Genomic DNA, 15195 nt, shown 5'->3' on the forward strand with positions numbered 1-15195 from the left:
GCTCTATTTCTGGGGAAAAAAGGACATACATTTTATTTGGGTAAAGTGTCGTACAACCACATAATTGTCAGCTAAAGTAACACAGTGCCACATTGCAAAAAATGGCGTGACACAGAGTGGAATAGTACACAGAGTGGCCACCAGAGTCTGCTGCTAAGTTGTAGAAAGTGGGAGAAAGCAGCCCTGACACAGAGCATGTGCAGTGGAGCCATCGGGCATGCACACTCTTTCTTCAGGCAAAGTGGATTTAATCTTTAACCCTTATTAACTCTTACCAGCCCTCGTAAACGCTCCCCTTCTCTTAGTTATTGTTTTTCTATTTTTTGTGTAGCGCTACCCTTGTAAGGGCTGCTAATAGACTCTGTACCCCACTGGTTGCCCCGACTTTGCAAATCCTCCATCACCTCTGACACCCTGGGTTCAGTCATGTTACCAACTGTATCAATAATAGAGACTCGCACACTATCGGTGAAACAGTTCAAATTGTGATTTGAACCCCTCAGTAGCTAATAAAACACAAAGTACACAGTATGATTTAAATTTGATTAGACCTTACCCAAATATCAGAAACCTTTGTGAACAGGTCAGCAGAAGAGGGGGGGGGGGGGGGGACGACTAGCACTTTATTTCCTATGTCAGGCTCACTCCCTTCTGTTTCCTCAACCCACAGGCTATTAACAGTATTACAACATGACAAACAATATGCACACTATTGTGTTCAAGTTGGCTGGTTCTTTATAAATAAAGTTCCAGTGCAAAAAGAACAGACCCTCTCTGCTAAAACAACTTTAGTCACTTGAGCAGATGAAGAGAGGGTAGAAAAGGTTAAAGTGCTACTTCCTGAAATCCAGAAGTCTTCAGCTAGCTTTGTTGTAATGATGTGATCAAAGGCATCCTTGGCAATATGATTTGATGAATCTGTAGTGTTTACTTTACTTTAAACTCTTCCTGCATGATTTTAACTGTGTTGTATCCAGTCAGATTACAAGTAGCAAAAATGTGAACAGGGCAGTGTTCCAAAGAATATATGAACTAGCTTCCAGTGGCACCACAAGTACCAGCAAACTGGACAGAGTAAATGATGTCTGTATGCAGTGTTCTCAAAATTCAAAATGGGCTATGCTCACCACTCTGGATAAAAATGCTGCTGGAGCAATCCAGGTGATGAATGAGACTCTTTCAGGAACTCCCTCTGGATCCTGGCTCTGGGAAATGGCATCTGGCATCCACCACACTACGGCCTACCCGGATCTGAAGTGCAGGCATTGTTTGATAACCTGGAACAGCCTCCGGTCTGCTAGAGGAGAGAAACTATGCTGTCCGCAGAGGTCCCTCCGGGTGCAGTTCAACGGCTCCCTGCTGTGTAGGCCACTAATCAGCAGCAGCTCACAATGACACAGAGCTCCCTGCTGGCAAATTCAAACCGGTGTCCCAAGAGAGCGATGAAGGGCCGCTCCAGTCCTTTTTTTAACCTCTCTCAGTAGTCTGTTCTTCTATTCCCAGCAATCTGGTAGTTGTAGTTCAAGCCAGTCCCGCTGGAATGGAAACTTTCACATTCTGAAGTACACATCCCACAATGCTTTTGCTCTGAGTTTTGTCATAAGAAAAAGAAATTGACACATTTGCCTTGTACACACGATCGGTTTTCCCGGCAGTAAAAAGTCTGCCGGGAAAACCCCTACACACGGCTGGGTTTCCCAAAAGGAAAACTTCCACGAGAGCTTTGGTCGGGAAAACCGGCGGTGTGTATGCTCCACCGCAGGTTTTCCTCATAGGGAAACTGCAGGCTTAAAAACCGCTGGGAATCAAGAGAACGTGTTCTCTTTTTTCCCGCCGGGATTCCCGGTGGTTTTCCTGTCGGAGCTCTGGTGACCGTTTTCCTGCCAGAAAAAACGGTCGTGTGTACAAGGCAATAGGGTCCAGCGAACACAAGAGGGAGCTAACCCCACATTAATAACACTGCAATAATGTCTCAGAATTGCAGGCATATTAGCCAGCTCCTGGCTACATACATTTTTTTTTAAATTGTGAAGATGTTAACTTTTTAATTTTTATTTAATTTTGTTATTTTAGTGTTACAATCAAAATGTTCAATATTGGAAAAATCCTTTATTTTTTAAATGTCTTTTAAAATGCTTTATACCAGAAAGATAACAGTAGCGTCATTATAAATGGAAAAAGTATAATAATTTTATCTACGGCACAATTTTTTTTAAAACAACTGGTGGTCAAAGTATGTTCTTCTTTTTTTAATGTTTTTGAATAGAGGAGGGAAGAATAAACGTCTGTTTTTTTTTTTTAGCCAACTGTGACCCATTGGGGAGCTTTACCCTTTTTATTGTATAGTTATTTTTATAGTAGAAACAATAAGAAATCCTGTCTTAGACAGCTGTCACCAGAGTAAGTTTTTTCTGAAGTTTTTTCCTTTTATTCTTGTTGCAGTGACAATCTAAAATGTTGTATCTTTCCTCACTTTCAGTTCTGGTAACACTGGTTACTGAGAAAATTAGAACGGGTGAATCTGTCCAGTGGGGATATAGACAGCAATAAAAACTTGACAGGATGACCCTTCCATACTCTATTCAAAACTAAAGGAAAAAGTTAGGGTTTTGGATATGCCTTAAGATAGTTTATCATTTTACAGAATGCTATTAAAGCAGAACTTCACCCTAAAGGGAAAGATCCACTACAAGTTCTACCCACACCCACCCGCAGCTTTCTGGGACACGTCACAGGTACCATTAGGCTACGGGACCATTCACAAAGCGAATCCGGTATCTGTTTAGTCATTTTGTTTAAATACAGAGGCCCGGATTCAGAGAGCAGTTACGAGGGCGTATCTCCGGATATGCCGTCATAACTCTGAGTTGCGGGGTCGTATCTATGCGACTGATTCATAGAATCAGTTACGCATAGATTTCCCTAAGATCCGACCGGTGTAAGTGTCTTACACCGTCGTATCTTAGGCTGCATATTTACGCTGACCGCTAGGTGGCGCTTCCGTAGATTTACATATATATATATATATATATATATATATATATATATATATATATATATACACACACACACACAGTATATATGTCTTGGATACTCCAACAGCAACATCTTTTCCATAATTCCTGGCTCTGCTACCTGGGATTTTGTGTCTCCTTGTTGCATTATCCATTATATACAATAAAGTAAAACATCCAATAGGGAGGGTTCTGCTAGAGCAATAATATGTCAGTAATATGCTTTTTTTTTAAATCTTTTGTTCATGAAACACTGCAGCAACGGTTGCGGTTGAAGGTCATTGAGACATTCACATTCCATCAAAAATGCCACTTTTGCTCCAGTTATCTCCAAAATCATAACAAGCCTTTTTGTCAGTAGTTGGTGATAAGCAGTATGCACTTTTTTTTTGTACCTTGTTGCATACTTTTGGTTTTGAAGACCTTTTGTATGACACATCAAATACTGAAGTTTCGCAAATGTTTGCATAATACAATTTCAGGAACTCAAAGCATGTAAGATAGTAGAACCTGAAGGGCAAGTAACCTGGGACAGGTAGCAACATATAATGACACAGAATAACAAGGCTTTAAAAGGGATATGTTTGCTATCACTAAAGCTGAACCCAATGCATGCAAATGGAGCATCGTACTGTATATAAACCTGAGGGACAAGTAACTTGACACAGATAGCAATATTATCTAAAATAACAGCAATAGTAGCAGGGCGTAAAAAAGTTAATGATATATAAATAAAATTACAATTGAAATCCAGTTAAACGGCTAAATGCATAAATAAAACACAAATAGCTGATATACCTGTCAAAGAGTTAGTATTTCTGTTGATTCGGTCTTGAGATTTAAAAAGCAATAGAGACAATGCAACTAGACTGGTAACATCGTTTTCCTTGGATACGGTAAATACAGTTTGGTCACCTCCCTGCCCCAGCCTGTGATTGGACAGTAATGTTTCATGCACAGCAGGTGTTTAGCCCTGGCACGTGGGGTTTTGGCATTTAGCAGAAGCTAAATGCCAAAACCCCACGTGCCAGGGAAGCGCCACCTAGCGGCCAGCGTAACAATGCAGCCTAAGATACGACGGTGTAATACACTTACACCGGTCGGATCTTAGGGAAATCTATGCGTAACTGATGCGTAACAGAAGCTAAATGCCAAAACCCCACGTGCCGAAATGTCCAGAATGCAAGACAACACCTGTGCCCTCTAGAAGAATCTAGAGGGCACAGGTGTCGTCTTGCATTCTGGACATTTCGTCCCTGGGCACATACTGCCCCAAAGTTTCCCCCCAGCTAGCTGCACTGCCCAGCCCCATCCAGCCTTAGCAGTTGTCAGACTGTCATTGGGTTTGACAGGCTGCCAGCAGCAGGGCTACACACGACACCGGTGCCCTCTGCCCAAAGCTAAACGCTGGACCCCAATGCACTGGGGCTAAATGGCCAGTGTTCTAGGGGCCTTAAGAAGCTGCAGCACACTTGACAAGCCTATTCCTCTGCTTCTCCCTCCTATCTTCCTGTTACTTGTTGGCACAAGTGCATGCAGCACACCTGATTGGTTCCTAGTGTTACTTCTCCTGTTCCCAATCTGAGTAATGCAATAAAGTAGATGGAAAAAAAGTAATTTCATCCCATGGATCACTTTCAAGCCAGGAGCAGGCTGAAAAAGTGCTGTCAATCAGAGACGGTGAAGAGTGAGCAGGGGCGGGGCCAAGTTCTGCTGTCTGTGTCAATGGAGCAGTGGAGCTCAGGTGCACTTCCCATGTGGGCACTGGGCAAAGGGGAGGGGCCAGGAGTGCCAACGGTGGACCTCGAAAAGAGGAGGTTTGCGGCCGCTCTGTGGACAGAGCAGACCATTTTTAGACATGTTTGTTGTTTTTTTTTTCTTCTTTTTCTATTTATCTTTACAATCACTTCAGGGTTCACTCTTTGGACATATGTAACATGTTCAAAGAGCTTAACTAGTTAAAAGAGAAGTTTGGGTTTTAGAAAGAAACAAAAAAAGAGACTCACCTAGGAGAATGCAGCATCGATCTGATGCTGTATCTCTCCCCTGCCACTTCTAAGACTGAGAACTGAGCGATTAAAGACCATTGATCACTCAGTTCTCAGTCTTCACTGAGCAGAGAGATGACAACTGTCAGTCACTAGCTCTCTGCTCTGCCCCTCCAGAACTCACTGGAGCACTGGGCTGTGAAAGGGGTGGGAGCGGCTGGCTGAGAAGTTGAGCCAGCTGCTGGTCCAAGCATCTGGGTAGATCCTGACAATAAAGTCAGGGTCTTTCCCGATCCTGGAACAGCTGAGTGATATCAGCTGACAGTGGGCTTTAGCCTTCTGTGGCTTATAGGAGAAGCAGAGCCAAAATAGCTTTGGCTATACGTCGCCTTTAATGTAAAGGGAAGGGTTTAATACTACTTTAACTGCTGCTATCTCCAGCTGCACATATTCACCTTTCTTTGGACCTCTCCTCTGATCAGTTCAGCTGCTTTTGAGGCAGTAGAAGAAAGCAGTGTAAACTTCATGTTGCACCTTGGAGCTTACACAGAGCTAAAGACCCTCTACCCACCTCCACTTGGCACCAGGCACCAGTGTCACATGAAGACAAGGGGAATGAGTCATATGCTCCCCATGCCCAGAAATGTTCTGTGTTTTTTCTTTAACTGGTGGCCAAATTGAGTGGTAATGGTGAGTATGTGCAGCTGGGAAAAATGACAGTTTGGTAGACCTGTTGATTTGTACTCACAAAACTGTCAATTTCAGGTGCAGGAGAGGTTTAATTTTTTTTTTTTACAGGTACATGCTTTACTGAGATTTTTAAAAATGTGAGTGTCTCACTTTAAATACTGTAACGATCTACAAGCAACACAGTAAATAAATAGAAAAGGCATGAAGTCTGTTCTTATTACATTTATTTAACTTGCAGGTTGCACACCGGTTGGTCAGTTCACACCTATCGAACGGACAAGCAAAGAAAGAATCAATGTTTGAACCCAACTGAAGTAGCATCAATCCTGGAAGTTATCAGAAGAGCTGAAAAAGTAGACACCCTGGAGCAGCAGAGAATTGGGTATGTCTGAGTATCCAAAGGTAATAGGTCACTGCAGAAAAAATAGATATTGCAATTTCCAAATATGCTCACAAGTTGATTGACACACTGGTGTCTTACACCACTTGGGAATGAGAATAGTACATTTCCATGCCTGGGCCGCAATCACGACACAGAGGTTGTACTGTTTTCGATTTTTCATGTATTTACTTTGAAGAGAAAACAGCAGGAGGACATGATTTCTATATGCTCTAGCAGGTGGATTAAGACTGCAGTACGAAAAGGGGAAAAAAGCAAAAAGACCATTTTAAGAATTCAGGCTTTCAACATCTACCCATAACTTTTTATCATTTAATGTCTTTGCTGTGAATATCACAATTTTTCTACATTGCAGCCATTTGATATGCTACATGATAGGTTGTATGCTTATCATGGAAAGCCATAATATACAGACAGGCTAAAATGAAAGAGCCAAGTCACCTAAAAGTGATACTTCAAGCTCAGCTCCCATCACTTCAGAAATCTCTCCAGTAGGGGGACACACTGCAACAAAACTATATTTCTTATTCAAAAGACAGATTTGTTGCGCTCAAAAAATCAAATAATAAAACAAAAGATAACTGTATAGCTGCTAACACAATATTGTTGGGTACAATGGTAAAAATAAGGGGTAAAGCTGTAGCGTTAAAAAAAATTGTGATAATATACTGAAAGTTCATATAAAATAACTCCAAAGTCATGAAGCTATAAATTAAATCCAGACATAGTCCATCAACGATATGTTGAAAAGTGAAGAGACCATTACCAACAGCCAAAAAAACTGACCCTAAGGCCCTGTACACATGATCAGTCCAAACTGATTAAAACGGACTGAAGTTCAGTTTCATCGGTTCACCAATAAAGCAGACTGATGGTCTGATGTGCGTACACACCATCAGTTCAAAAACCAATCGGGTCAGAAGGCGGTGACGTAAAACACACGACGTGCTGAAAAAAACGAAGTTCAATGCTTTAAAGAATGCGTCAACTTGATTCTGATGCTTTTGTGTACTAACCATCGGCTTTGACCGACGGTCAGGCGTCCATCAGTCTGATTTTAAGGCAAGTTCTAAAACTTTGGTCTGAAGGACAAAAGTCCGATGGGGCATACACACGGTCCATTTTCATGAGTTTGGACTGATCGTGTGTACAAGGCCTTACCGTCAGTGTATGGGATATAAACAAAACGGATTGCTAAGATGATAGCCACAGGTCTTCCTATTCGTTTTAAAACGATTCCTCATAAGTGATTCCCTAACTGGAAAAGAGATCCTTCTTCCACTAACCAACCAAGCACAAGTGAACTTAATCACAACAAAAGCTCAACCAGAGAAATAATCCAAAGGTGTACCGGTGATAACGTGTGGGGGAATGAAAAAAAGCATCTCATTGTGCAGACATCCCACAGCAGGCAAATTTATTAATTTAAAAAGCTATAAGTACACTCACATGTATTATAAGCATGACAGGCATGAAAAGGAAAGCAACCAGCACTTCCTACCAATAAGATGGCGGCCACTCCTCCATCAGCAACAGTACGTCAATAGTCCCTCACTCCACCCAACGTTTTGTAACCACCGTGCATCTTCAGACGCCCCAGCACTTTTGGCACGTATTTAAAAATGCGCAAAGGTTTTTTGGCAGAGTTTGTACATTTCCAGGGAAAAGGCTCCTGTAAGTAGGAACCCAGAACCTTGAAGGTTGGTACAACACTATCCGCCGTGATGGGTGAAGGCTGGATCTGTCTGTGCTTAGCAGTATCCTGCGGCAGGGATAAGGTAAGTGAAGACAATCCTAGGTAATATCTATAAGGATTTTCTTCTGTGAGTAGTATGTATTGTCTTACCTGTTTCCACCACTGGAGGGAGTAAAGAGAAATTTCTGGTGTTTTACTTTCATGCTCCAGGACACAAGCTCGGTGAAGCTGGTCTGTGATCCGCTCACCTCTTCTGCTACAGGCTCTGCCACATAGGTTGAAAGGTGGGGGTCCCAGGAAGTCCCGCAGTCCCCTGATCGTGTCCTTTCTTCCCATGGCTGCCGCCATGTTTTCTTACACTCGCGTGCGCACAAGGGGCCTGCTTTTACGTAGAGAATGGCGGGGAGGGAGGGGGGCCTGGTTGCCAGCGCCGTGCATGCGGATCAATGTGCAGGTGCGAGGTGGCTATTTTAAACCTAAGGATGCCAAGAGTCTGTAAGCGGTAGGACACAGAGCTGTGTGGTTCAGATCCAGGTATACCTAAGACACCTACTCGGCATCAGGCTGTGCAGACAAGCAAACATTATTATTGTAAGACTAGGCACAACAGTGTATGCATATATACAGTACTAGTGCCTCTGCTTTGTCAGCTTAGGACTATGTCTCCCCGTAAGAGGACTTCAGGGGCAGGTAAAAAGGACACTAAGAGGTCACCGTCCGGATCTGGGGGCTCTAGACGTGCCTGTCATATACCATCCTCCCCTAAGAGACTGGAGGCCACCGCACAGGATGAGTCCTTGCCCCTGTCAGGCTTTGCAGCCTCTTCCGACATTGCAGCCCCTGTATATGTCACTGAGGACGCATTGCCAACAGCGTTGGGTGGCTTAGAAGGAAGGATTACTGCTTTGATTACAGCATCCTTAAAGAGCAGAAAGCGGGGTAGGTCCCCTTCCTCTGCTCTGGGCTCCCTATCGGATGATGATGATGACAAGGAACAGTCAGACGAATCAGGGGATGAGGAGAAGTGTCCTCTGTTTCCTCCTTGGGGTCTCGGAAATCCCCACAAGCTGCGTATACTTTCCCGATCCATCTGTTGCTGGAAAAGCTGATGTATGATGACTGGGTTCACCTACTTAAGCTGTTTACTCCTCCTAAGAAGATTTCCATTTTTAATGCAGTGGAGGAGAAATTCACCAAGAAATGGAGTGTGCCAGCAATAGATGCGGCTGTTTCTTGCGTCAAGTGCCTGATCAGTCCTGTGGACAATGCTCAGGGATTTAGAGATCCAACTGACAAAAAGCTGGAATCTTTATTTAAAGACATGGCTGGCGCTGTGGTGTAGTTGCAGCAATTGTGCCAATTCCTAAAGCAGCAGATGAAGCAGGTGATTAACGTCCTCCCTGCTGAGCAGGTCGAGGATTGTGCAGACCTTCCTTAGGCCTTATGTTTTGTGGTAGATGCTATTATGGATTCTGTTCAGCAGGCATCCCACCTTACTCTCCTGCTGGTGCACATTCGCAGGTCCCTTTGGCTTAAAGGGTCACTAAAGGAATTTTTTTTTTTAGCTAAATAGCTTCCTTTTCCTTACTGCAGTCCTGTTTTCATGTCCTCATTGTTTGTTTTTGCTATGATGTTGCTGTAATCCTTCTCTGTTCTGAACAGTCTGTTTCCTGATGAAAAAAGTCATGGGAGCTTTCTCTCTGTGGCACTAATCAAGGAGGTGTGATTACTGTGGGTCTTAAACCCCTCAGAACCAATCACTTTCGTTTTACAAACCATCACTGCCCTCTATTGGCTCTGTGTCTCTGTACTTCACAGAAGCATGAACCTAGATGCATAAACTAGATGCATTGACTTTTATCTATTTTTAATCATTTTTAAAAGGAATCAGTTGACTGTTTACAGGGTATAGAGACATAATAGTTATTTCAGCAAAAACATTTTTTTTCCTTTACAACTCCTTTAAGCATTGGGCAGCTGAAGCTTCATGCAAAAGATTTTTAGCTGGGTTCCCATTTCATGGGGAGTGCTTGTTTGGGAATGACCTGGACAAATATATCCAGAAGATTTCCTGTGGCAAGACCACTTTGTTGCCGGTTAAGAAAAAAAGTAAACGTCCTTCTTTTAGGCGTTCTATTTACCCGACCTCGGGATCTTTGGCCTCCAGGCAGTGGTGACGGCCTTCACAGTCCAATACAAGAGGCTCAAGGCCAAGCCCACGGGCAAAAGAAATCTTGAGGTCAAAGATCTGCTAAACAGAACCCCAAAGCCTCCTTATGAAGAGGCTTGGCCGAGTGGGGAATTCTGCGATTTGCAGGTGTTTGGCAGGAAGAGATTCAGGACAAATGGGTAATCTCCACGGTATCTCTGGTGAATTTCGGGGGCTTCTGCCGACCCGTTTTTCCATCTGGTTTTCTTTGGTCAAGTGTTCCCAAAGACGCAGAAAAAAAGAAGGCCTTAGATACCTTGTTATCGCAAGGGGTAATTATAGAGGTAGCTCAAGAGGAGCAAGGCTCAGGGTTTTCCTCAAAGCTCTTTACGGTTCCAAAACCAAACGGAGATGTCGGACCCATTGTAGATCTGAATCAGTTCTTAAACATTTGCTCATTCTGCATGGAGTCAATCCGCTCAGTGGTATCAACCCTTCAGGGGGGAGAATTCCTGGCATCGATAGACATCAAAGATGCATATCTACATGTGCCAATTTGTCTCGCTCACCAAAGGTTTCTAAGTCTCGCGGTGGAACAGTGCCACTTCCAGTTTGTGGCCCTACCTTTCGGTCTATCTACTGAACCATGGGTGTTTACGAAGGTTCTAGCCCCGCCCCTCGCAAAACTAAGGGCTCGGGGGCATAGCAGTAACGGCTTATCTAGACGATTTTCTGCTAGTAGAACAGTCCGTAACACACTTAGACCACAATGTGATCAGCACTGTAAAATTAATCCTTACAGCCCCTAAAGAGGCTGGAGTTTTTGGGCATGTTCATAGACACGGTCCAAAGCAGGGTATTCTTACCCAGGTCAAAGGCCAAAGCCATAAAAGATTTGGTCCAAGTAGTCAAGGTAAGGAAAAATTCTTCCCTTCGTCTTTGCACGAGATTATTGGGGAAGATGGTAGCCTCATTCGAGGCTGTTCCTTACGCCCAGTTTCACTCAAGACCCAGGCAGACAGAATGCTGTTCTGCAAAGAACAAGAGAGTTCAGGCCTTGGATCTTCCGATGCTCCTGTCACCAGAAGTGCGCCAGAGGCTCAATTGGTGGTTACTAACCAAGAATCTACAGAAAGGGAAAGCCTTTGTTCCGGTTACTTGGAAAGTTGTGACCACAGATGCCAGCCTCTTAGGCTGGGGAGCAGTTCTGGAAGAGACTTCGGTCCAGGGAAGATGGTCCAAAACCGAAAGGTTCCTGCCCATCAACACTCTGGAGATTCGGGCATTTTGTCTGGCCCTCAGGGCCTGGACATACAGGTTGCAAGGATGTCCTGTTCGGATTCAGTCTGACAATGCTACAGCAGTGGCCTATATCAATCACCAAGGGGGAACCAGGAGTCTGGATGCCCAAAGAGAGGTGAACCACATTTTTGCTTGGGCAGTGGGGTATGTTCCCTGCCTATTTGCAGTCTTCATTCCAGAGGTGGAAAATTGGTAGGCAGTTTACCTAAGCCGCCAACAGCTGTTTCCAGGGGAATGGTCTCTACACCCCATTATATTTCAGGTCATATGCCAGAAATGGGGTACCACGGATGTAGACCTGCTAGCTTCCAGATTCAACAAGAAGTGGGACAACTTTGTATCAAGAACAAAAGATCCGATATGACAAGGGTCAGATGCCTTGATAATTCCTTGGGATCAGTTTTCTCTGATCTGTGCGTTCCCTCCAGTTCTGCTTCTCCCACGATTCCATCACAGGGTCAAGAGAAAAGAATCTGGTAATTCTAGTGGCCCTAACTGGCCCAGAAGGTCTGGGTATGCAGAGATCATGAAAATGGCAGTAGGAAGACCATGGGTTCTTCCGCTATGTCCAGACCTGCTTTCACAGGGATCAATATGCCATCCTTCCTTATGAAGTCTGAATTTGATGGTTTGGCTGTTGAGACCCACGTCCTGAAGAGTCGTGAGCTTTCGGGTCCAGTCCTATCCACTTTGGTTAATGCTAGGAAGCTGGCCTCCAGGCTCATCTATTACAGAATCTGTAAGGCATATGTTTCTTTGTGTGAATCCAGGGGTTGGCATCCCCGAAGGTATGCCATTAGCAGAATTCTCGTGTTTCTTCTGTTAGGAGTAGAAATTGAGCACTATCAAGGATCAGATTTCGGCCTTGTCGATATTCTTTCAAAGACCGATTGCCTCTCATTCCCAAGTTCGGGCTTTTATTCAAGGGGCACTAATTTAAATCCACCAGTCAAGCCGCCCGTGTGCCCATGGAATTTGATTTTGGTTCTGTCTGTTTTACAAAAACAGCCTTTTGAACCATTGCACCATGCTTCTTTGGTTCTTTTAACCAGGAAGTTGTTTTTGCTTGTTGCCATATCCTCTGCTAGGAGGGTATCGGAGTTGACGGCTTTTTCATGTAAAAAGCCAAATTAAATTATTCACAAAGACTTTCTTGCCTAAGGTGTTATCAGGATTCCATCTAAGCCAAGATGTGGTCCTACAATCCTTTTTTCCAGATCCACAGTCTGCGGAGGAAAGATTGTTACACTCTTTTTATGTAGTAAGAGCAGAAAATTCCTCCTTTTCATGTAAAAGAGCGCACTCTACTAGAGCAGTAAGTGCTTCATGTGCAGTGCATCACAAGGACTCTATATGGCTCAGATCTGCAAGGCTGCAACTTGGTCTTCGGTCCATTCATTCACTAGATTCTATCAAGTGGATGTAAGCGGGCATGAGGATGCTGCTTTTGGGTTCAATGTACTGCAGTCAGCAGTATAGGTCCACACTTCCAATGGTGGTCTGTTTTGTTATGATCTGTGTCTCCCTCCCCTAAATTTGGGCATTGCTCTGGGACATCCCACTAAGTAATTAAGAGAACTCTGTGTCCCGTGGTGTACGAATTAGAAAATAGGATTTTTAAAACGGCTTACCTGTAAAATCCTTTTCTTGGAGGTACATCGCGGGACACAGAGCTCCCTGCCCCTCTTCGGGATATATATATGTATGTGTGTGTATATATATATATATATATATATATATATATATATATATATATATATATATATATATATATATATATATATATATATATATATATATATGTACGTTGGGATACTTATTGCTTTTCTACAAAACTGAGGTACTCTCCATATAGGAGGGGTTATATAGGGAAGGAACTCGCCTTGTAATTAGGGGTTGCCAGTGTCCAATCACCTGATGGTGACTATCTAACCCACTCAGTAATTAAGAGAGCTCTGTGTCCCATGATGTACTCCAAGAAAAGGATTTTACAGGTAAGCTGTTTTAAAAATCCTATTTTATCAGTAAAATGTGAAAGGGTTAAAATCTTGTTTAGTTTATTACAACTGTCTGTGTCTTTTGCCCTGGTGTCCCTGGTAACCACCACCCCTGCCTTTTATTTAATTTCCTGCTGTCACAGGCACAGAAAGTGAGGGGAACCTTTCCAGTAGGGTCTCAGATGGCAATACAAATTGTACTTTTTCTGGTCTATTTATAACTGAAGTTAGGCTTTCAGTTATAATATAAACACTGAAAAGTAAAAATAATGGATACAGACATCAAAAGAGTGTTTTTAAAAGTACAATGCAGCTACTTGCGATTATTCGCTCTAAAATATATTTACAACATATTTCTAAATGTTGTATCATGTATAAGATGATTTTCTTTTCTTTATTTTGGCATCTCTTCTTTTATAACTGTTAGCCTATATCTTCCACTTTGTATTATTTGGGTGAAGTGTTTTTTTGTTTAAATTACTTCTGTGTCTGTTGCAGCTATATAGTGCCTAACCCTTTCTGGGGAAAAAAGCTGCAAAGAGCACGTCTTGATTTTTCTATTAGCAGTAACATGTCTAATTGTGCCATCTCCTGGTCAAAAAGTAAATTTCATGTGAAGATTTCCATGCCTTTTATCTTAATCAGGTGTTAGTGAAACCATATACATGGTCTGGTACTGTTTTAGCAATACTTTTTTTTAATATCAATATTTTTTGTGATAATCTATTGCCTACATGTTAATCACTTAAGTACATTTTGCATAAGCTAATATTTTACAAATGGCATCGAAATTTAGTCAGAAAATACTTGCATGCTCTTCTTGCAATAACTAGAAGCATACAACCAATCCAAAGTCTGACATCCTAAATAGGTTTGTACCAGTACGCATCCCCTCCACTGCATGATGTTGATTAGAATAGCACACATAAATCAGGGCGGGAGTACCTCTTCTGTCTTGGAAGCATCATTTATACAGTATATAGTTTTTCTGGGTATCAAAATGCATGTATCTATCAGAAAGAGATCACACCCATTTAACCTGCATGGGAGGTGTGCCAAGAAAAAAAGACCTTGCTGTCTAAAACAAACGTTGGAGCAACATTACAGTTTACCCCTAAATACATTAACAAAGACCAGGCCTTCCAGAACAGTGTGCTGTGAACTGTTGAATCAAAGATAGAGCTGTTTGGGCACTTTAGATATGTTAGACACAAACAGGAAACAAAATTTCAGGAGAAAAATCTCATACCAACCGTGATGCATGGTGGTGGAAATGTTATGGTTTGGGGTTGCTTTGCACCTTCAGGCCTTGGACAGCTTGCATGGCATAGGTGTTGATTGCAAGAAAATTTGTACTTTCTAAGGGAAATTTAGCTTTGCTTAATTAAAAAAAAATCACTTTGCCAATTCTAATCATGTGCAAGCAAAAATACTGTTTTATTATTTTTCTTGCACCTGATTGGATATTCTTTGCAGAGCTTTACACTCACTGAAAATTGAAAATTCCCTTTAAAAATAAACATATTTTTTGCCTTTAGTAGAGTCAACTATGAATTCTCCATTTTATCAGAAGTGCTTGATAAGAATATGAGGCTATCTGTCTAAGTTAAAGCTGAACCAAAAATGGATCTTTCATCACAATTTTCAGAAGCATGCTAGCACATCCACTAAGGAATGTCGCAAAAATAAATAAATGGAGGATTGGATGGCCAGGTCAAAGCCCTTATTTGGATACCATTGAAATGTTGTTGGGGAGGGGTCGGAGGTTGAAATGGGCAGTTAATGCATGTAAACCCATACACATCTTGCAACTGCAAAAGGAATATTGAATGGAGTGAAAAGGGTGACTGCACCATTACCCCTATAGATATTTTTTGTTGAATAAATGATTGAAAATGCAGATTTTCCTTGTTTTTATAAAGGGATGCCACCTTTTTCTGGCAACGTTGTTAGAGTAAA

At 42.4% G+C, this 15195-nt stretch overlaps 1 protein-coding gene across 8 annotated transcripts in view; it reads left to right on the forward strand.

Annotated features, from left to right (window-relative positions):
- Positions 1-15195, forward strand: part of RPH3AL (rabphilin 3A like (without C2 domains)) — a 258215-nt gene that overhangs the window by 113790 nt on the left and 129230 nt on the right. For all 8 annotated transcript variants that reach the window (XM_040336810.1, XM_040336811.1, XM_040336807.1 and 5 more), the window contains one exon: positions 5931-6074. In XM_040336810.1, the coding sequence (XP_040192744.1) occupies positions 5931-6074 (144 nt within the window). The remainder of the gene's footprint in view (positions 1-5930; positions 6075-15195) is intronic.

This window comes from Rana temporaria, chromosome 2 (assembly GCF_905171775.1).
Source record: "Rana temporaria chromosome 2, aRanTem1.1, whole genome shotgun sequence".
Classification (NCBI taxonomy): Eukaryota; Metazoa; Chordata; class Amphibia; order Anura; family Ranidae; genus Rana; species Rana temporaria.